The 23,330-nt window shown below is 42.5% G+C and overlaps 1 protein-coding gene across 3 annotated transcripts in view; it reads right to left on the minus strand.

Moving 5' to 3' along the window:
- Window positions 1–23,330, minus strand: part of MALT1 (MALT1 paracaspase) — a 139,711-nt gene that overhangs the window by 46,822 nt on the left and 69,559 nt on the right. For all 3 annotated transcript variants that reach the window (XM_073584803.1, XM_073584802.1, XM_073584801.1), the window contains exons 2-4: window positions 17,672–17,838; window positions 8,099–8,220; window positions 4,309–4,459 (exon numbers count right to left, since the gene is read on the minus strand). In XM_073584803.1, the coding sequence (XP_073440904.1) occupies window positions 4,309–4,459; window positions 8,099–8,220; window positions 17,672–17,804 (406 nt within the window). In that variant the 5' untranslated portion in view covers window positions 17,805–17,838. The remainder of the gene's footprint in view (window positions 1–4,308; window positions 4,460–8,098; window positions 8,221–17,671; window positions 17,839–23,330) is intronic.

The raw sequence follows: 23,330 nt of genomic DNA on the forward strand, positions 1-23,330 counted from the left end.
TAGTTATATTCTTGTACATAGGAGCAGCATTATAGTAGTTATATTCTTGTACATAGGGGACAGTATTATAGTAGTTATATTCTTGTACATAGGGAGCAGTATTATAGTAGTTATATTCTTGTACATAGGAGCAGTATTATAGTAGTTATATTCTTGTACATAGGGAGCAGTATTATAGTAGTTATATACTTGAACATAGAGGCAGTATTATAGTAGTTATATTCTTGTACAAAGGAGGCAGTATTTTACCAGTTATATTCTTGTACATAGGGGCAGTATTATAGTAGTTATATTCTTGTACATAGGAGCAGTATTATAGTAGTTATATTCTTGTACATAGGGGCAGTATTATAGTAGTTATATTCTTGTACATAGGAGCAGTATTATAGTAGTTATATTCTTGTACATAGGGAGCAGTATTATAGAAGTTATATACTTGAACATAGAGGCAGTATTATAGTAGTTATATTCTTGTACATAGGAGGCAGTATTTTACCAGTTATATTCTTGTACATAGGGGCAGTATTATAGTAGTTATATTCTTGTACATAGGAGCAGTATTATAGTAGTTATATTCTTGTACATAGGGGCAGTATTATAGTAGTTATATTCTTGTACATAGGGGCAGTATTGTAGTAGCTATATTTTTGTACATAGGAGCAGTATTATAGTAGTTATATTCTTGTACATAGGGGGCAGTATTATAGTAGTTATATTCTTGTACATAGGAGCAGTATTATAGTAGTTATATTCTTGTACATAGGGGGCATTATTATAGTAGTTATATTCTTGTACATAGGGGCAGTATTATAGTAGTTATAATCTTGAACATATGGGGCAGTATTATAGTAGTTATATTCTTGTACATGGGGGACAGTATTATAGTAGTTATATTCTTGTACATAGATGGCAGTATTATAGTAGTTATATTCTTGTACATAGTGGACAGCATTATAGTAGTTATATACTTGTACATAGGGGCAGTATTATAGTAGTTATATTCTTGTACATAGATAGCAGTATTATAGTAGTTATATTCTTGTACATATGGGACAGTATTATAGCAGTTGTATTCTTGTACATAGGGGCAGTATTATAGTAGTTATATTCTTGTACATAGATAGCAGTATTATAGTAGTTATATTCTTGTACATAGGGGCAGTATTATAGTAGTTATATTCTTGTACATAGATAGCAGTATTATAGTAGTTATATTCTTGTACATAGGGGACAGTATTATAGTAGTTATATACTTGTACATAGGGGCAGTATTATAGTAGTTATATTCTTGTATATAGATAGCAGTATTATAGTAGTTATATTCTTATACATAGGGGACAGTATTATAGTAGTTATATTCTTGTACACAGATAGCAGTATTATAGTAGTTATATTCTTGTACATAGGGGCAGTATTATAGTAGTTATATTCTTGTACATAGATAGCAGTATTATAGTAGTTATATTCTTGTACATAGGGGACAGTATTATAGTAGTTATATTCTTGTACATAGGGGACGTATTATAGTAGTTATATTCTTGTAGATAGATAGCAGTATTATAGTAGTTATATTCTTGTACATAAGGGACAGTATTATAGTAGTTATATTCTTATATATAGGGGCAGTATTATAGTAGTTATATTCTTGTACATAGGAGCAGTATTATAGTAGTTATATTCTTGTACACAGGAGAAGTATTATAGTAGTTATATTCTTGTACATAGGGAGCAGTATTATAGTAGTTATATTCTTATATATAGGGGCAGTATTTTAGCAGTTATATTCTTGTACATAGGAGCAGTATTATAGTAGTTATATTCTTGTACATAGGGAGCAGTATTATAGTAGTTATATTCTTGTACATAGGAGCAGTATTATAGTAGTTATATTCTTGTACATAGGGAGCAGTATTATAGTAGTTATATACTTGAACATAGAGGCAGTATTATAGTAGTTATATTCTTGTACATAGGAGGCAGTATTTTACCAGTTATATTCTTGTACATAGGGGCAGTATTATAGTAGTTATATTCTTGTACATAGGAGCAGTATTATAGTAGTTATATTCTTGTACATAGGGGCAGTATTATAGTAGTTATATTCTTGTACATAGGGGCAGTATTATAGTAGTTATATTCTTGTACATAGGAGCAGTATTATAGTAGTTATATTCTTGTACATAGGGAGCAGTATTATAGAAGTTATATACTTGAACATAGAGGCAGTATTATAGTAGTTATATTCTTGTACATAGGAGGCAGTATTTTACCAGTTATATTCTTGTACATAGGGGCAGTATTATAGTAGTTATATTCTTGTACATAGGAGCAGTATTATAGTAGTTATATTCTTGTACATAGGAGAAGTATTATAGTAGTTATATTCTTGTACATAAGGGCAGTATTGTAGTAGCTATATTTTTGTATATAGGAGCAGTATTATAGTAGTTATATTCTTGTACATAGGGGGCAGTATTATAGTAGTTATATTCTTGTACATAGGAGCAGTATTATAGTAGTTATATTCTTGTACATAGGGGGCATTATTATAGTAGTTATATTCTTGTACATAGGGGCAGTATTATAGTAGTTATAATCTTGAACATATGGGGCAGTATTATAGTAGTTATATTCTTGTACATGGGGGACAGTATTATAGTAGTTATATTCTTGTACATAGATGGCAGTATTATAGTAGTTATATTCTTGTACATAGGGGACAGTATTATAGTAGTTATATACTTGTACATAGGGGAAGTATTATAGTAGTTATATTCTTGTACATAGATAGCAGTATTATAGTAGTTATATTCTTGTACATATGGGACAGTATTATAGCAGTTGTATTCTTGTACATAGGGGCAGTATTATAGTAGTTATATTCTTGTACATAGATAGCAGTATTATAGTAGTTATATTCTTGTACATAGGGGCAGTATTATAGTAGTTATATTCTTGTACATAGATAGCAGTATTATAGTAGTTATATTCTTGTACATAGGGGACAGTATTATAGTAGTTATATACTTGTACATAGGGGCAGTATTATAGTAGTTATATTCTTGTATATAGATAGCAGTATTATAGTAGTTATATTCTTATACATAGGGGACAGTATTATAGTAGTTATATTCTTGTACACAGATAGCAGTATTATAGTAGTTATATTCTTGTACATAGGGGCAGTATTATAGTAGTTATATTCTTGTACATAGATAGCAGTATTATAGTAGTTATATTCTTGTACATAGGGGACAGTATTATAGTAGTTATATTCTTGTACATAGGGGACGTATTATAGTAGTTATATTCTTGTAGATAGATAGCAGTATTATAGTAGTTATATTCTTGTACATAAGGGACAGTATTATAGTAGTTATATTCTTATATATAGGGGCAGTATTATAGTAGTTATATTCTTGTACATAGGAGCAGTATTATAGTAGTTATATTCTTGTACACAGGAGAAGTATTATAGTAGTTATATTCTTGTACATAGGGAGCAGTATTATAGTAGTTATATTCTTGTACATAGGAGCAGTATTATAGTAGTTATATTCTTGTACATAGGAGCAGTATTATAGTAGTTATATTCTTGTACATAGAAGCAGTATTATAGTAGTTATATTCTTGTACATAGGGAGCAGTATTATAGTAGTTATATTCTTGTACATAGGAGCAGTATTATAGTAGTTATATTCTTGTACATAGGAGCACTATTATAGTAGTTATATTCTTGTACATAGGGGCAGTATTATAGTAGTTATATTCTTGTACATAGGGGCAGTATTATAGTAGTTATATTCTTGTACATAGGGGCAGTATTATAGTAGTTATATTCTTGTACATAGGGGCGAAATTACACCCATTTCAATACTATATTTTTAGTCAGGTTACAAGTAACACTGTTGAGTGGGCTTGAAAAGTGACAAATAATGAAAATAGCTTTGGATAAGTAAAAAATGTCCCCTAAGCCCTACAAAATTCTGAGATCTGCTAGTTATATAAGTTGGCACAGCTAATTGTGATGTGTTATCTAAAGATTACACGGGAGTGCTGATTAATTGCTTTATTACTTTATATCTCATAGGTCATGACTTTTATGAAAAAAAAAGTTTGCAACAATGCAGTAAATAAAACACAGAGAGGAGGGGGATGCAGCTGCAGTCTGCCATTCTGTGTGTGAAACTACATGCTGCTGTCAGAGGGAGGGAAGAGCTGCATTGAGGAGACCCACTGAGGCACACACACACAGTTACTCCATTAATTAGGGCAGCCTTCTTTTCCTGGATGCCTTGTTTAACTCACCATGACATGCCAAATTGCTTTCAATTACTTCCAGCTGAGCCCAGTTGCTGTAATCAAACGTGTGAGAGTCATTGACTCGGCAAATGTAGAAGCTGGCGTCATCTACATCCACAGGGTTAAATGTCAGCTCTGATGAATTGCCATAAGGAACCTTGATAAAGTAAAGCATTAGAGATGATGAGGCCATAGACATCAAACCAATGTAGAAGACTTCCATTGAAGGAGAACTCACCACTTCTCGTGGCAGCCTGTTCCACTCATTGATCACTAACTGTCAAAAAGTTTTTTCTAATATCTAATCTGTGTCTCCTCCCATTCTGTCTATTGTGTCTAATGTCTATTACTGAAGAATCGATCTCTGTATAGATATAGACCTACTGCAAATATCTGATAAAAATGTTATCTGCCTATGTGCACCACTAGGGGGAGCTCACTGCATACTGTTTATACATGTAACTCAATACTAAAGCAGTATACAGTCAGCTCTTTGGCTCCCTCTGGTGGGTGCATTATTTACAGTTTATGTCGACCTTTGCTACCAGAATTAGGTTTTTTTGCCAACATGCACATATACATGAGAAACTGGGTCTGAGCAGAAAAAGTAAATTAATGTGCATGTACATGCCTGGAACATTTGGCATGCCCTTGCACGCATCTTGCCGTGTTTCACTGTTTGTGCCCTGCACCTGATTCCCTGTTTATGCCTTGCACCTGAATAAAGTGTGAAACCACCTTTGCTGAAGAAACTCTGTGACTTCGCTTTATGTTTGGTATCCTGTCCGTCCTGTTGCCAGACACTCAATAGTGTCTCCTTGAGCCGGCCGTCTGGTTCAGCTGCCGTGGTGGCTCACCCCCTTGGTCTTGCCCCTGACACTCCCTGTACAGGGGGTGGGTTCTCACTAGGTCAGCTCGCCCTAGGTGGGTGGGCGCCACGGCCCAGAGGGTCCACTCATTCAAGAAAAACGACTCAGCGTAAGCTGACGCTCGTCACAGAACTCAGTCCATGGACTCCGCTGGTACCTCGGCTAACCTTCTGATGAAGAATCTGATCTGCTCTATGTCTCCTGAACTCGCTTGAAAATGGTGGTACCCTGGCCACTCTTCTGATGTAAATCAGACCCGGCCCTTGACCTCTGAACTTGTTTGGAAATGATGGCAGCCAGAGTAAGAAGACTTGCTTGTCTACCCGCAGTCCTCCCCACTGGAACCCCGTGTCGTGTCCGCGTCTCCTGTGTCTTGACCGGTGCAGGTGTCCATTTCAGATGTCGGATCAACGTTGTTGGTGTGGTTTGTACTAACTGGATTCTGCCGAATAATTTTTTTTTTCTTCTTTCCAGCCCCGGTAAGAGAGGGCTTAAGGAGGGGGGTACTGTCATGTCCGCCATGTCTGTTTTGCCTCATGACTCTGGGAGCGGTGTGCACGTGCATCTCATGTCTGCTATCCTGCATGTTCCCTAGAGCAGTGTGCACACTCACCTCATGACTGTTGAGCTGCGGGATGCCTGCGTTTCTGCTCTGCCTTCTGTGATCATCTCGTCATGTCTAGAACCCCTGATCATGTGTCCTTCCTATGTTCCAGCAGAGGTTGGTTCTGCATTCATCTCTGCATGTGTGGAACTCTGATCATGTGACCTGCCTAGGTTTCTGCACTGGTTCTGTAATCATCCCTGCATGTCTGGAATCCTGATCATGTGACTGCTCCTTGTGATCCTGGAGGATCTGAACTGGAAGTTCTCCCCTGGTCCTGACCCGGAAGTGGAGGTGCTATGCCCTATATCAGACCGCCTCTTCCTATGCTCAGGGCCTGAGTATTGTGTTGCTTCCCTGCATGGCTGCTTGGTCTGCGGGGTCGCTCCCTCTATTCTGTGCCCTTGCACTTTGCTCTGTCGTGCGTCTATGCACACGCTCCGTGCTCGTACTTCGTCTCTTGTCCCGTGCCTTGTCTTATGTTTGTCCGTTGTGCCATGTTCGTCCTTGTCCTGCTTGGACTTGTAGTCCTTCTGTTATTCTCTGCCTTGCCTGTTTCTGCCATGTCTTGTCTTCGCTATTCTCTGCCTTGCCTGTTTCTGCCATGTCTTGTTTTCGCTATGCTCTGCCTTGTGTTTCCTCTCTGTTTTCTGTCTCTGCCTGTTATTCCTGCTCTCTGTTCTATGGTGCTCTCTAGCATGTTCCCTGGCTAGTCCCAAGGCTTTACCTTGGCCCGGCTCTGGGATTCGGCCTACGCTCGCTGCTAGCTCTGTTCCTGCTCTGACCTGATTCCGTGTTTCTGGCTATGCTTCCGTTCCGTGTTCCGTACTCTGGTCTTGCTCTGCCCTGTGTCTCGTCTTGCCTTGCTCTGTTGCTTCGTGTGCCCTTTGCATGCACCTGGCCTTCCTAGCCTCCTGTTTGTGCCTCAGTCGTGCCCGCCCTAGCCGTGCTCGCCTGCTTGTGCCTCAGCCGTGCTGTGTCGCCTGCCATGCCTCAGCCGGGTTAGCTGGAGTCTTGCCCGGCTGTCAGTGCCGCAGCCCGATCAGCTAGCCAGTGCCCCAGCCATGCTCTCTGTGCTCCCTTGCACCTCACGCTGTTTTTGCACTGTGCTCTTCGTGCTCTCTATAGCACGTGCAGGCCCTCGCCTGCCCATGGCATACCTCCCCGTGCTTCTGTAAAAGTATGCCCAGGCTTTGCCATGTCCCGTCATGTCCTCTTGCACGCACAGGCCCTAACCCTGTCCTTGAACCCTGACCCTGGCGTGCCTCTCTGCACGCGCAGGACTCTGCCTCGCCTGACCCTGGTGTGCCTCTCTGCACGCGCAGGACTCTGCCTCGCCTGTCCCTGGCGTGTCCCTCTACACGCACAGGCCTCCGCCCTTGTATCTGTCCCTGGCGTGTCTATCTGCACACGCAGGCCTCCATCCTTGTACCTGTCCCTGGCATGCCCCTCGGCATGCGCAGGCCTCCGTCCTGTGAACCTAATCCTGGCGTGTCTCCAAGCACGCACCCTGCCTTGAACCCTGGCGTGGTTCCAAGCACGCACCCTGCCTTGAACCCTGGCTTGCCTGCCGGATTCCCGAAACCTGCCGACCGCTGCCAAAGGCCCGGAACCTGATGACTGTGGCCTGATGTCCGGAGCTGATGTCCGCAGCCTGATGCCTGGACCCTGTCGGTCGTTGCCAGTAGTCCGGAGTCCAATGCCATTGCACCCCGTCTTGGATCCTGGCATGTCCTTGCACGCACCCTGCCTTGGACTCTGGCGTGTCTCTCGGCGTGCACCTTGCCTTGGACTCTGGCGTGTCCTAGCACGCATCCCTTCTAGGAACTCTTGTGTGATCCCTAACACGTACCCTGCCCTGGACCCTGGTATGTTTTCGTGCACGTGCTATGCCTGGAACATTTGGCGTGCCCTTGCACGCATCTTGCCGTTTTTCACTGTTTGTGCCCTGCACCTGATTCCCTGTTTATGCCTTGCACCTGAAAAAAGTGTGAAACCACCTTTGCTGAAGAAACTCTGTGACTTCGCTTTATGTTTGGTATCCTGTCTGTTCTGTTGCCAGACACTCAATAGTGTCTCCTTGAGCCGGCCATCTGGTCCAGCTGCCGTGGTGGCTCACCCCCTTGGTCTTGCCCCTGACACTCCCTGTACAGGGGGTGGGTTCTCACTAGGTCAGCTCGCCCTAGGTGGGTGGGCGCCACGGCCCAGAGGGTCCACTCATTCAAGAAAAACGACTCAACATAAGCTGACGCTTGTCACAAAACTAGTCTGTAAATCTGTACCTATGCTGCAGGTATAGAAGGTATAGAAGAAAAGAATGAACCTCTTTATCCATTTTGAACCACTGGTAATTAACAACAGGATGTTCGGCGGCTACACAGCACAGCTTCACCATTTGTCCAGACCGCACTGCCATCGACTCTGGGTGTACGACAACTTTAACCCCTAAAAGAAAAAAAGTCATTAGGTTCACACTGACATTACACAAGCTCGATCATCGAGAACATTTCCGGATACAATACTGGTGGATAGGACCAATATGCCGCATACGAGTCTGCAGCAGTCTGTAGTCTGTTGTTGCAGGCACAGTCTGGAGCAATATGTCCGCCAGATTCATAGCTACTAACTAGGAAATGTTTTATATTGGGTTAACTAGTCACTTAATGGCCATATAAGAATATACATGGCATTTCTAGATACAGAATGTGCATTGGGTCCCAACAGAGTTGAGCATAAATATTCTCGGGACCCCGGTCCAGTGGTCATGTTGGTATCCCGGTCCAGTGGTCATGTTGGTATCCCTTCACCAACAAACCAGAAGGAATATGTGACAACCCCAGGCCTTTTCTGATTAGTAGACCCTGTGATTTCATTATGGTGCGGGAGAAGAAGGTATGATGTCACTGGGACAAACTAATCAGGAGAAGCCCAGAAATGCTGGCAGGGTGGAGGAGGTTATTATTAGTTATTTTATGTGAAAAGGGTTTACAAACACAATACATATATAAATTACAATGAACTAACAGTGACTGGTACAGAGGGGAGAGGTCCCTGTCCTCGTGGACTTACAGTCTACAGGGTAATGGGGCAGGAGACAGTAGGTCGTAGGTTACAGCAGCTACGGTGGTGGTGAGGTGGCAGCAGGATTATTGCCGGCTGTAGACCTTCCTACCGTAAAGAGATGAGTTTTTAGGTTCCATCTGAAGGTTCCAAATGTGAGAGACAAATGTGGCACGGAATTCCAGAGGACGGGAGATGCTCGCAAGAAGTCAATCGGGTGAGGAATGTACGAGTGTGGACAATAGAAGAGGATGGGAGATGCTCGCAAGATGTCGATTGGGTGAGGAAAGTACGAGTGTGGAGAATAGAAGAGGACGGGAGATGCTCGCAAGAAGTCGATTGCGTGAGGAACATACAAGTGTGGAGAATAGAAGAGGACGGGAGATGCTCACAAGAAGTCGATTGGGTGAGGAACGTACGAGTGTGGAGAATACAAGAGGTCTTGCGATGACCGGAAATTATGTGTAGGAAAGTATTGGATGGCCTTGAAAGTAATTATTCGTAGTTTATGCTGAATTTGTTGGGGAATTGGAAGCCAGTGAAGAGATTTGCAGACGTTATAGGCAGAGGAGTAGTGAGGGGAGAGGTGGATTAATCAGGCAGAAGAGTTAAGGATGGACTGGACAGGTATCATAGTGTTAGCTAGGAGGCCACAGAGGAGGTTACTGCAGTTGTCGAGGCGGGAGATGATGAGGGCATCTGCTAAAATTTTAGTAGATTAAGGAAAATACAAATTCTGGAAATATTTGAATTATAGGCGGCAGGAGGTGATAAGTGCTTGAAGGATAGGGTGGAGTCAAGGGTTACTCCAAGGTAGCAGACTTGTGAAAGGAAAGTATGTGAAGTCATTTAGTGTGCTAGAATGGTTAGGGGGTTGGGTGGGATTGAGAAAACATGATGAATTGGGTTTTGTCCCCATTGTTTTAGAAATCATGATGAGAAGATGGGGGGTATGGCTGATATACACTCTGAGATTACGGACAGTAGAGGTGACGTCTGGGATAGAGAGGTAGTGTGATAGATATAGATGTGTGGCGCTCCTGAGGGTTCAGTCGCCACAGAGGTACTGCATCTCCTCCTGGGGTGTGGAACCCCACCATCCAGGTAAGGTGGAGACACCTGACCACGCTCCAACACTAGCACCCCCACACCACAAAGTAGTGTAGCAAAGCACCTTCGGCGGCTCCCTGCTTGGAGTATAGCATAGCACCCCTTGGTGACTCCCTGCTTGGAACACGAAACGTGCTGGGAGGTGGGTGGAGTTTAGTTGACACAAAAGAGTGGGAAGAGTTGAGTTAGTCAGTCATTCATTTCACTCAGTCAGAGAGTGAGGATGTAGACGGACGGAGTGTGAGACAGAGAAGATCCTCGGGAGAGTGATGGAAGAAGGAAGTGCTGCAGCAGGCCACAGTGATCTGGGTCTGCTGGCACAGGAAGGATACAGAGAAAGGAAGCTTGATTCTCCATTGGGAAGAAGGATTAGCACGGAACATAAGGAGAATAAGAGAACAAGGACCAGGGTTAGAGGAGAACCCTTTTCAAGTTCTAAGCGCAAGGCCGGGGTCCGGTCACCAAGGTTGTACGGATACTAATGGTCCTGCAGCAGACACCGGAGGAATAGAAGTAGTGACCACTTTATTCCCACACAAGACTTGGGGGCACAACAGCAATATATTAGTGAGCCGGGACTTAGTAGCAAGGAGTCCCCGAAGCAGGCTACAGCTGTCTGCCGTACAAGTAGAGTTCATAGGAACATCTGACAGGAGGCACTCCAGTGTAACTCAGTACTGAGAGTACTTCATTCTTAGGCGCTATAAGAGGAGACGTTCAGAAAAGGCACATATGTTGGCGGAGTGTTGGAAAGGAGTACTTCATCTTGCCTGGAAGTTGGCTGAGCTCCTGACCCGGAGGACATGGCATGGATGCGGGCACCTGTACCTGCAACAGACTGTGAGTAAAGCTTTGGAACTACATGCCCTGGTGTCCTCCACTTATTCCGGCGCCAACCTGCCCAGCACTGCTACATCCCTTGCGCCTGACTCTACACCATCTACGTGTCACTTCACCTACACTGCCCTGGGACTACAGCCCTGCCTGTGGAGGGCTATAACATCACTGCTGCACCACACCATCTGTCCCAGAGGATCTGTCTGCAGGGTCGGCTTACATCTCTATTGCCGAACACCACAGGTGGCGTCACGAATCACTTATAAACTTTCACCACCATAAGCACACTGAAACAACCCCCTTTGCAATGGAGCCCCAGGGCCATGAACCGGGTCACCGCTGCCGTGACAACCCCCGTTGAGAAGATCAACCGGCCCGGTACCGAGTACCCCACGGCCCTGGTGAGTGAGGGCACTCCAGATGCACAGCCAGAATGCGTAATAGAGTGCTACCACTGCAAAATCCAAATTGTTGGAGAAAAGGAACAAAGCAATGCACCTCATTCTGCATTGCTTTGTTCCTTTTCTGGGACCTAGAGGTAAGATCTGAGTGTCATCAACATATAAATGATACTAGAAGGTAATAGACTTTATGAGTTGCCCCAGGCCAAAGGTATAGATGGAGAAGAGTAGGGATTCAAAGACACAAGGCCTTTAGGAACACCAACAGAGAGAGGGCGGGATGAGGAGGTACAGTAGTGTGGGAATGGGAGACGCTAAACGTGTGGTTAGTGAGTTATGAGGAGATCCAGGAGAGGGCAAGATCATTGATGCCAAGGTAAGAAAGGATCTGTAGCAGTAGGAGGTTATCAACTGTGAGGAAGACAGAGGACAGGTCTAGGAGGAGCAGTATAGAGAACTCTCTGTTAGCTTTGGTGGTTAGTAAGTCGTTAGTAATTTTGGTCAGTGCAGTTTTAGCGGACTGGTGGGGACGGAAGTCGGATTGTATATCGTCAAAGAGTGAGTTGATTGCAAGAAGAACATAGTGGTTGGTCTTGATGCAGACAAGGCCTTTGACAGGGTTTCGTGGCGTTATTTACATAAGTTACTGGAAACTCGGGGACTTGGGTCATGGTTTTGTACTGCAGTCAGGTTGATACAGTATATAGAAACCCCACGTCCAGGCTTTTTATAAATAAATAATACCCTGTCATCGTCTTTTGAAATCCAGTGAGGTACCTAGAGGGATGGCCACTATCTCCACTACTATTTAATTTTGCGTTAGATCCCCTGTCAAGAACTCTTCAGAATTTATCAGAATTTCAAGGGATACGCTCGGGGAATGTGGAGACTAAACTACTAGCTTTTGCTGATGATATTATATTATTTATTGCCAATCCGACCCAGGCAATCCCAACCATAATGTCAACATTAAAATATTTTGGAGACGATACAGGCTTTAAAATGAACTACAACAAGTCAGAAGCTCTGGCAATGTTTAGATCGGGTAGGATATCGGATGGCTCCTTTCCTTTCCAATGGAGGACAGAATCTATCGGCTATGTGGGTATACAGCTCCCAGCGAATCCCCACACCCTATATAGACCCCTTATTCTTAAAATAACTAACCTCCTTAACTTTTGGAAACACTTTACTTTATCCTTCTCAGGGAGGTGTCAAAACGATAATGTTCCCGAAGTTATTCTATTGATTTCAAACATTCCCATTATTAGTACCCAAGTCTGACATCAGTCTATTATAAGGCCTTATGGCAGTTTATTTGGGGACAGATCGCGTATTGGGCTATGTAAATTGCAGTTGCCAAGGAAGGAGGGGGGTATCCATTTCCCTGACATTAGTAGATACAATAAAGCAGCTAACATTAGGTATTGACTGGTTGCGGGGGTCCTCTCACTTTGCCAATGTCCATCTGGAGAGGCAGATATATCCCCATATTTCATTAATGGCCATGGTATATTTGAGTAATGAGAATATTTCTAAGGATATTAAAGATCGTCAGGTATTATGGCAGACTATCTTATCCTGGAGACGAGGGAGGAGAATGTGTAAACCGAAGAGTGGACTATCACCCTTTCAGCCCTTTTTAGATAACCCTCAATTTCTAAGGAGCAGCCCGCCCAAAGATTATAAAATCCTTGCACAGCAGAAATGTATCTTGGTGATAGATTTATTGAACTGTTGTTTTTCTATGCTCGCCTTTTAGGAGGCGGTACGCCGTTATCCCTTCTTCAGATGTTAACCATTCCTATTCATTCAAGCACACAGCCTGGCCCTTAAGTATGTTAATAGTAGACAAAAGCCAGGTTGGGGAGATAAACTGGACATCATCTATAGAACAGGTAGATCTCAGTTGATATCAACAACAAACATATATTCTGTATTGCGCAGGGAGTGGTCATGGGATGTATAGGACATGGGCCGGGCGAGATGGACAAAAGACATTGGGGGGGGGTTAGAGGTGCAAGACATCTTAAATGCTACTATGACACAAAAAAAGTTATTCCGTTTAGTAGCTATACCGATATGGCTTTATTGCTTATGCATAGGGCTTATATTACCCCTTACATACGTTCAAAATGTCAACCATGAATTCACAATGTGCAAAATGTGGTCAGCATAATACAGACATATTCCATCATATTTGGAGCTGTGCTAAAATTCAAAAGTTATGGCATGATATTCACTCTGAATTGCAATATACTTGTGGGGTTGAATTCCCCTTAACCCCACAATGGGCAATCTTCAATATCTTGGAGGAGCCCCAGAGATCGTTACCGAAACATTTGAAAGCCTTACTGGTGATATGGCCCTCTGCAGTCAGAAAAAGTCTACTGCATCAGTGGATGATCCGAATGCACCACCGCGATCTTTAATCTTGACAAAGGTTCAATTTTTGTTTAAAGGGAATCTGTCACCTATTTTTTCGCATATAAGATACGGCCACTGCCATCAGGGGCTTATCTATAGCATTCTGTAATGCTGTAGATAAGCCCCCGATGTAACCTGAAAGATAAGAGAAACAAGTTATATTATACTCACCGGGGGGCCGTCTGGTCTGGTCCAGGCCCGATGGGTGTCGCGGTCCGGGTCCGGCACCTCCCATCTTCTATCAATGACGTCCTCTTCTTTGCTTTCCGGCGCAGGCGCACTGCTCTGCCCTGTTGAGGGCAGTGCAGAGTACTGCAGTGTGCAGGCACCGGACCTCTCTGACCTTTCCCGGCGCCTGCGCACTGCAGTACTCTGCTCTGCCCTCAACAGGGCAGAGCAGTGCGCCTGTGCCGGAGATGCGATGGGAAGCAAAAAAGAGGACGTCATCTCTAGAAGATGGGAGGCGCCAGACCCGAACTGCGACCCGGACCGGACCGCCCCCCAGTGAGTATGATATAACTCATTTTTCTTATCTTTCAGGTTACATCGGGGGCTTATCTACAGCATAATAGAATGCTGTAGATAAGCCTCTGATGGCGATGGCCGCATCTTATATGCAAAAAAGTAGGTGACAGATTCCCTTTAAGATGGACTGGTTGGAGACTGACCAAAAAAGAAAAGCTGACAGAGAATTTTTTTAGTACATGGTCATCTTTTATACTCACTCCTGATGTAGAGACTAAGAACAGACTTAAACTGCAACTTGAAAATACGAATTGGGACTTATTAAAATGTATTGGTGGACACACGCCAATTTAACGAGAAATATTTGGAGTAATGGTGTACGAAGGGAGGGGAGGGGGGGATAGAAGATGTTAATGGAGAGTTTGACTACAGGTTGAGTTATAGCAATTTAATATACTGCTTGATATTTTGCTTAAGATTATAAGCATTTTGTGACTCTGTATGTTCACTTTGTGTTAAAATAAAACAGTTTTTGTTTTTTTTTAAAAAAAGTGAGTTGAATAAAAAGTGAGAGGAAGGTACAGTATGTATGTAATGGTGCCCAAGGTGGCAGCCATAGGCGAGTGCAGGCCACCCCTAGCCCATGGTATTGGCTGGCCAGGACCACAAATTACACAGATTAAAAAATGAATCTTCCGTTCAAACATGGGAACTTTACTTAACTTGGTGAAGGTTATGTACAAGTGATAGCGAGTACACAGTCTTAAGCACGTTTCATTCTCACCATGCACGCCCTGGATCTACCGTTCTGTATCCTCACTAGTCCCACAATCTCGGTCCTCTTTAGGTCCATACCTTCGGCGTTTATCCAGCTCAGGGTTTCTCATGACACGTTGTCCTATCCAAGGACCCCTTTAAAGTGGAGGCCTCGCTGTCAGTTCCCGGTCATGAAAACTCATTGTCCCTTTGCCTCCTTTGCTGTAGTTCACCAAATGGCAGCACTGCACACTTGTCAATTCTTCAGACTCTCACGCCTCTCTGACTAACTTCAGAAAGCAGATCCTTGTCCTAGCACTAAGCCCTCCCCCTGTGGGCTAGTCCCATCATTAACTCTCTGACCCTGCAGTCTGTTGCTGGGGAAACGTAACCTTTCACCTACATTCTATGCAAATACTACCTTATGTCCTAAGTCCTAACCTATGTCTTTACATTATGATACCTTACATTATCAAATTACCAACATTACTTATAACACTGCTACACGCTAATAATTACATTATACTATTAATACTTATCACACTCTAAATGTATATCGCAATATATGTAAAAGACACAAAACGCTTATTCACATAACGCAATTGGTGCATTCAGGGAAAGGAATGTGACAGTCATTGTCCACACCATCCACACCTCTTATATTCCTCCCCTCTATAACCATGCTCGTCCTCTACTATGCGGCAACCTGCAGGACACCAACACATAAAACAAAATGCAACACATATAACTGTCTCCCTTCCGGGGGGTGTAGCATCCTTTTCCTTGATGGGTCAGCATGTCCCCGGTCCCACTACGTTGGGACTCCGGAACCAAGAGACATTGGTCTGTTGTATGGAGGGATTGAGGGGCTGAATAGTAAAGAGTCAGACCTGTCATGACTTACGGGGTTCTAGTTTAGTTCCCATTGACTATTGATATGGGTCCTGTGAATGTTTTTGCTTAACCCTAGGTCTCAATCTTATCTCATATATATCGGTCTAGCTCATACAGTTCCAACATGACAATGATCCAAAACACAAGGCCAAGTTAACCTGTCATTAGCTGCAGCAGAACAAAGTGAAGGTTCTGGAGTGGCCATCTCAGTCTCCTGACCTCAATATCTTTGAGCTTCTCTGGGGAGATCTCAAGTGTGCAGTTCATGCTAGACAGCCCAGGAATTTACAGGAACTGGAGGATTTTTGCCAAGAACAGTGGGCAGCTTTACCATCTGAGAAAATAAAGAACCTCATCCACAACTACCACAAAAGACTTCAAGCTGTCATTGATGTTTAGAGGGGGCAATACACAGTATTAAGAAATGGGGTATGTGAACTTTTGATCAGGGTCATTTGGATGTTTTGGGTTGTCATTATGATTTAAAAAGAGAAAACGCAGTAGTTTGACAATAAATGGCTTCACCCAACCACTATGTAGTACAAAAACTTGGCACTCAAAAAGAAAAATTGATTTGACAGTTCCTTTATTGTGAAAGGCATCCAGTTGAGTACATTCCTTTAAACGTTTTCGGTCATACAATTGACCTTCATCAGAAACAGAATTTTTTTCACAGTTGGTTTTAACTGAGAGGAGCTGTAATGGAAAATTCCATATATTATTAATAAAGAACCGCTGTCGTGAGTAGGCACTATTCAGTACTGGGTATATTCGTTAATAATGTGGAGAAACAGACGTCTGAGAGGCAGCAGCTACTGAGGATGAAAGGACACTGAAGATGATAAGTAAAATGAGTATAAATGTGTGTACTGAGATAGGCTAAGGATAAGCACATAATGTGAACTAGATTACCCATTCATGTAGGAAATCACTAGATTCACGGGATTGACACCTTAAGTTATGCAGGGACCGGTATATCCAATAAATGGTATGGGTGTCCAGAAATTTGCACTGTAATATATTCAGGAAACTATCCTGTATTGTTTGTGACAGCACATGTGAAAAAGACTTGGGTATACTAATAGATCACAGACTGAATATGAGTCAACAGTGTGATGCAGCAGCAAAAAAGGCAAATGCAATTCTAGGATGTATTAACAGAAGCATACAGTCTAGATCACGTGAAGTCATTATTTCCCTCTACTCCTCTTTGGTCAGACCTCATCTGGAATATTGTGTCCAGTTTTGGGCACCACATTTTAAAAAAGACATCAACAAACTGGAGCAAGTTCAGAAAAGAGCGACCAGAATGGTGACCGGTCTGCAAACCCTGTCTTATGAGGAAAGGTTGCAGGATTTGGGAATGTTTAGTTTGCAAAAGAGAAGACTGAGAGGAGACTTAATAGCTGTCTACAAATATCTAAAGGGCTGTCACATTGTAGAAGGATCAACTTTATTCTCATTTGCACAAGGAAAGACTAGAAGCAATGGGATGAAACTGAATGGGAGGAGACACAGATTAGATATTAGAAAAAACTTTTTGACAGTTAGAGTGATCAATGAGTGGAACAGGCTGCCACGAGAAGTGGTGAGTTCTCCTTCAATGGAAGTCTTCAAACAGAGGCTGGACAGACATCTGACTGGGATGATTTAGCGAATCCTGCTTTGAGCAGGGGGTTGGACCAGATGGCCCAGGAGGTCCCTTCCAACTCTACGATTCTATGATTCTATGGTGGATGTCCACATCCGGCACACCCCAGGTCACGGGGGTTTCACCTATCATAGGGGTAGCAGGCATGAATGTCCACAGGTGGGTGCTGTGATTATCCAGGTGATGTTCGAGCCAATCAATTGCCATTAAGGTCTATTATCTAGGGAATTACGTAAATGATCTACAAAAACAAGACAAAAAAAAAAGACTGAAAAAAAATTTTCCCACTACTCACCCCGAGGGCTCAGGATCTGGAGAGCATTTGACTGGCTGATGCTTTGTAAAAATTCTACCAGCTCCTTTACGGTACACCCCTGATCGCCCATCAATCTCAGCAGACTGCGGGCAGGGCTTCCTTCCGGCTCCATCACCTTCAGAGAACACTGCTGAAGTTCCTGGGAACTGTGAAGAAACAGTAAATAATAACCTCAGTGTTCATGATCTTGTGAGATCCCGTCTTCACATGTCTGTATATGCTATTCAAGAAAAACACAAAATAAGTTCAACTTCTCTGAAATAGAGCCATAAAGTCAACGGCTAAACACCCTAGTATTCTATGGAAATGCATGGACAACCCATTTAATGATGATTATTTGTGCTTTTTTATTTTTTTTCAATTTTACATTTATTACATTTGGAGTTTAGGTTTGATGGTAGCATCCCAATTGTAGTTGTATTTCAACATTTTTGGCGGGATCTTTGAAAATCGGAATAAAAAGCAACGTGACCGTAATGTGCGACTGAAACCTAATGATTACCATGCAGAAGTGCGTTTTTGATATTTTCTGGCAGAATCGTAAACGCATCAGTTTGTTCTTCTCCTGCTCCAGCTTTGTTGGTGCAAGTGCAGAACTAGCCGCTAGGTCTCCATGCACACGCTGAGTAAGCACTTTTTTAAAGGCAGTTGCCGTGTTTCATAGATGGATGTGAACGCAAAAATAAGGGGCTCCATTTCTGGAAAGAAACCCTGGGCAAGTGCCCAGTTTGCCCTTTCAACCTTCAAAACTGATCCTGCTTCCTAAGTTGGGATAACCTCCTTTAAAGAGTAAGGCTATGTGCACACATATGCAGAAAATTTCTGCATAAAAACAGGACTCCTTCCCCGAAAACGTGTGTTTTTGCCGCGATTTTTGCGCGTTTTTGCTGCGCGTCCCCAGAAACATAGAAAATAGCCAGAAATGCGGAATTTTAAATCCGCAGGAAAAACGCGGAAAAAAAAAACGCTGTGTGTGAACACAGCCTAAACCCTTCTTTTAATCATTTTTAAAACTCAATAGTGCAAATGGAATTAAAAAAACTTTGTCAGATCATGCCCCAATATTTTTTTCCATCATATTACACTCAAATGCAAAATCGGGGTTCTCATGGCGCCTGAATGAGAATCTACTTCAAGACGCCTTGTGCAAATCAGAGGTGGAACGATCAGTATCCAATTTTATAATTGATGATGGTGAAGATCCCACATCCCCTCCTATCAAGTGGGAAGCTTTAAAAAGTGTTGTGAGGGGGGTATTTATCTCACATGGTGCTCGTCTGAAAAAAGAGAGAATCGCGGAGTTATCCAGTCTATCAGATCAAATTTACAAACTAGAAAATAAACATAAACGTGATCTAGACCCCGCTACATTTGCACATCTCTCTATCGCCAGACAAAAAATGTTGGCTTTACTGGACCAGAAATCATGATGCTTTAGGGAACGGCTCAAGGACCATTTCTATCAACTTGGAAATAAAAGCGGCAAGTTACTGGCCAGAGCTATACACCCGCGTGACTTAAACACTTATATACCCTTTATCAAAACAAGGGGGGGAAAGGAAGGTACACAGTACCGGGGATATTCTTGTGGGCTTCAGTGACTATTATAAAATTTTATATAATATAGCTGGTCACTATAGGGATCTACCAGTACAGTCACTTCACAATAAAATTAACATGTACTTACAACAAAATATTATTCCTGCCATACTATATGACACCAATTTCAAGCCTGCCTCACATGAAGCAGAATCGGACCTAGAAAAATGGCATAAACTCCCGTTATCATGGTTTGGTAGAGCCAATGTAATTAAAATGGACTTATTGCCACGCCTTCTTTATTATTTCCAAACGATCCCCATATATCTACCTGCCTCCTTTTTTCCCGCCTTAAAAAAGCGATTTCCCGGTTTGTGTGGTCCCATACACGGGCTCGAATATCATACCACCAATTAAGTTGTCCTAAAAGAATGGGTGGAGTTGGCCTACCGGACTTTCTAACTTATAGCCGTGCGTCCTTGGGAACTTGTATTCTAGATTTATATCATAGCAGGGATAGTAAGAAATGGGTCAATTTGGAGAGTGATCTTAATGGCAGTGATCCTCAAATTATACTGTGGTCCACGGGGGGGTGGGGGGAAGGGGGGAGCCACCTTGCCATTCCTGACCAGGAACATGATCTTATTTACTGAACAGAGGCACTGGGCTCTTCAGACCTCAACATCTCCTGGGTCACTGACTCCTACTTATGATAACCCTAATTTCCCTGAAGGTTTTAATAGGAAATTTATTCTAGGGAAGTGTAGGAGTTCACGTCCCATTGTTTATGATTTCATGGATCGATCTGACTTGAGGTCATTAGACGAGATATTTCAGGGCGGAGTACCACCCACAGGTGCCTGGTTCTTTTATGAACAACTAAGAAGTTTTATAACTGCTATATCCAAACAAAATGATATCAGGAGACCTTTAACTCCCTTCGAGGAGCTCTGTGTCACGGGGGACCCTCCGGCCCACAAGGTTTCTTTGCTGTACAATCTTTTCCAAAAAAGTCAGACTCCGACACATGACTTCCCATTATTTTTCTCAAAATGGGAGCATGACTTGGGGAGATCCCTGTCTCAAGAGGAAAGGGCAGGGTGCTTCTATTTACATTTAGAACGTCGTTACACTCGGTATCACAGGAGAGGAGCTACAAGATTTTAACAAGGTGGTACCGGTGTCCCTCTATGGTGCATTCTATGTTTCCGGTGATTCCAGACACATGTTGAAGATGCATACAGGATAATGGAACATATGTTCACATATGGTGGGGCTGCCCGCCAATAAAGAAGTTGTGGTTGTCGATTTTTGATCTCTACAACAGGCTATCAATATGTCACATTCAACCTACAGTGGAACTTGCACTTTTATCTTTATGTTATATGTCGATTTCCAGGTTTAAGAGGAATCTCCTCAGGCACTTTCTCACGGCTACTCGGAATCTGATCCCTCGGTTATGGAAGCAAGAGAAATACCCTTCTTGCTCTGAATTTGTTGCAGAACTCAATGATATTTATAGAATGGAGTATTTGCTAACCCAAACCACAGGGAACCCTGACAGACTATATAACACTTGGGCCTCTTGGATAGCATTCAGGGAAACCCCGGAATTAGATATCTGGCTATCGGGACCTTGATTAATATATAGGATAGCATCAGAAATATTCTTTACACTTTAGATCTTGTTCACTTGGTTTGACCTGTTTGTCTTTGGCTTAAAATGGTCTTGACCAACTTATCTCCTCCGTGTAGGACAGGGAACACAAAAATGCTCGAGGGGGGGTCTGGATTACTTGACCCTCTACTTATAACTTTCTCCATACCTCTACTTCCCTCTCTTTTTTTTCTCTCCCCCTCTCTTCCTTCCTCTCTTTCCTTTTTCTTTTCTTCCCTCTAACTTCTTTATTTTTTCCTATTATTTTAATGTTGTTCATCAAACCTCTATTTTAATTTTCATGAGAATACACAACACAGAGGTTGTTTTGTGTATGACAATTTTCTGGACTGAATGGTATTAATAGTTGTTATTCCAATTAGAAGATAATATTGGTGGTAAGTACGCAACAATGGATTTAATATGCAATTTGTTTTTCATTCAAGAACCAGACATGAGATTGTTGAAAGCAATGTTTTATTTTAATCTTGTTAATTCAATAAACATGATTTACACAAAAAAAACTTTGTAATACATCTTATCAGAAAAATCTGCTTCTTTTTCCTCCTAAACTGATCTTTCATTCCTAAAATTCTCAATTCAAATCTGTTTTCAGTGAATACAGACTTTCCCATTACTGAGAGAGGAGATGACAGTTGGTGCTCATTAAGTTCTATGGTACTATCTCCTACTTCCTCCCCTGGCCAAAGAATCTCATAAGCACCAACTGTCATCACTTCTATCAGTAATGGTAAAACCTGTCTTCACTTAACACCGCTTTTACCCATCAATTGAGAATGAAGAATAAATCCAGAAGGAGAAAGAAGCATCTTCTTAGATGGATAGTGTAGGATAGTGCTACTCAGTTTTGCAATTTACAGCTTTTTGTTTGTAATATTTCTTAAGTAGTCATAGACCGCAAAATCTTCAGCTGTCAGAACGATACATATAGAAGTTTACTGTGTCCTTCTCTTCATTATTTCTCTCTGTTACTCATTGCCCCCGTTTCCTGCAGGGAGTCTGCCCTGGTGGTCCTGTCTACTCTGACGACAACCCGACATCGACACTTATCCGTTGACGTCTTCAGACTTCACCCTCGGCTCTGAAGAATTGACCTGTGGCTCTTTTTCTGCCTCCACATTTCCGCACAACTTTGCAAATTGCAACTGAAACTTTAAATTGATATGAAACTTAGGCAGTCTATTTAAAGGGACCTCAGCTACCGCATGCCACCGGACGAGGTACAGTACACCCTTCCTAGGCCCCTGATCGTGCTGCTGCTATTATTACATCATTCTACAGACTCCGATCATGACCTTGAGTATGGTCTTGTCCCTGACTGCAACTTAGCCTTGTTTTTCCACCTGGTTCCGACTTCTGGCTATGTGCTGATTAAGTGTCCAGTATATTCTCTGATTTGTTGCTTTCTTAAAATGATCCCCTGGTGTTGACATTCGTCAAGGTTCCTGACCATACTATGGTTCCATTTGTGTTACCACAGTCATCAACTATCAATGGAAATCATTCAGCCTTCAACCTTACACCCCTCGATGGTTCGGAGAAGCACACAGCATGGTGAAATGCAATGCTCAGACCTCTGAGGTCTCCGATTAATGTATCACCACATGGCCTCCAGGATCTCCTATCAGTCATCTTCCACATACCGCACTCCAGTGAGCTACCTTCAGCAACTTCAGCTTATCTCCTCACCCAACAAAAGTTTTGGCCATTGAAATTCCAACAATTGGATCTTTTTCTTCTCCATCATCATTGGTGGATGAAGAGTCAGGAGACCCCCTATTTGCATTAGATAGTCAGCTTATGGAGCCCAAATTGTCAGGCTTGGACAACTTTTATCTAGTGGAAGTCTTAAAGTATGTTCGACCAACACTCTGATAAACTCGAACAGAATCTTTGTAGTCTCTCCATTCACCATTTCCACTTACAAGAGGACATGTTCTACAGAGTCTGGTTAAAATTACCTGGTCCTACTGGTATGGTCAAATGGAGACAAGTTTCCTGATTTTTCCTATCACGCTCAATCTCTCAAGCTGGTCATACACATTAGACTTATGTCGGCTGATATCGACAGGTTTGGCTGAGGGTCTAATGTTTATGGAGGAGCTTCCCAAATGATGGTCGGTCAGCCAAGTCTAATTTTGCACTTATTAATCACATTGTTCTCCTTGAGATAAGCCACCACCCAACGTGTTAGTCGGCGGCTTTCTTAAAGAGGAGCGTTCTTAAGAAAAAAAGTCAGCTCAGCAGGAATGATCATTAGTCCGACATCCATCTAATGGCAATCTAAAGTCTTTAGCCAGCTTCAGTCTTACTGGGCTACGAGTTTTATTATGCTGTTGATCTTTAAAGTTAATGCCAAAATACATAGCCACCTGCAGCCGTGAACAGAAGTCATTTAGACGTACCATTCCGTGTGGTTCT

This window comes from Dendrobates tinctorius, unplaced genomic scaffold (assembly GCF_039654945.1).
Source record: "Dendrobates tinctorius isolate UK_male_01 unplaced genomic scaffold, ASM3965494v1 ptg000085l, whole genome shotgun sequence".
Classification (NCBI taxonomy): Eukaryota; Metazoa; Chordata; class Amphibia; order Anura; family Dendrobatidae; genus Dendrobates; species Dendrobates tinctorius.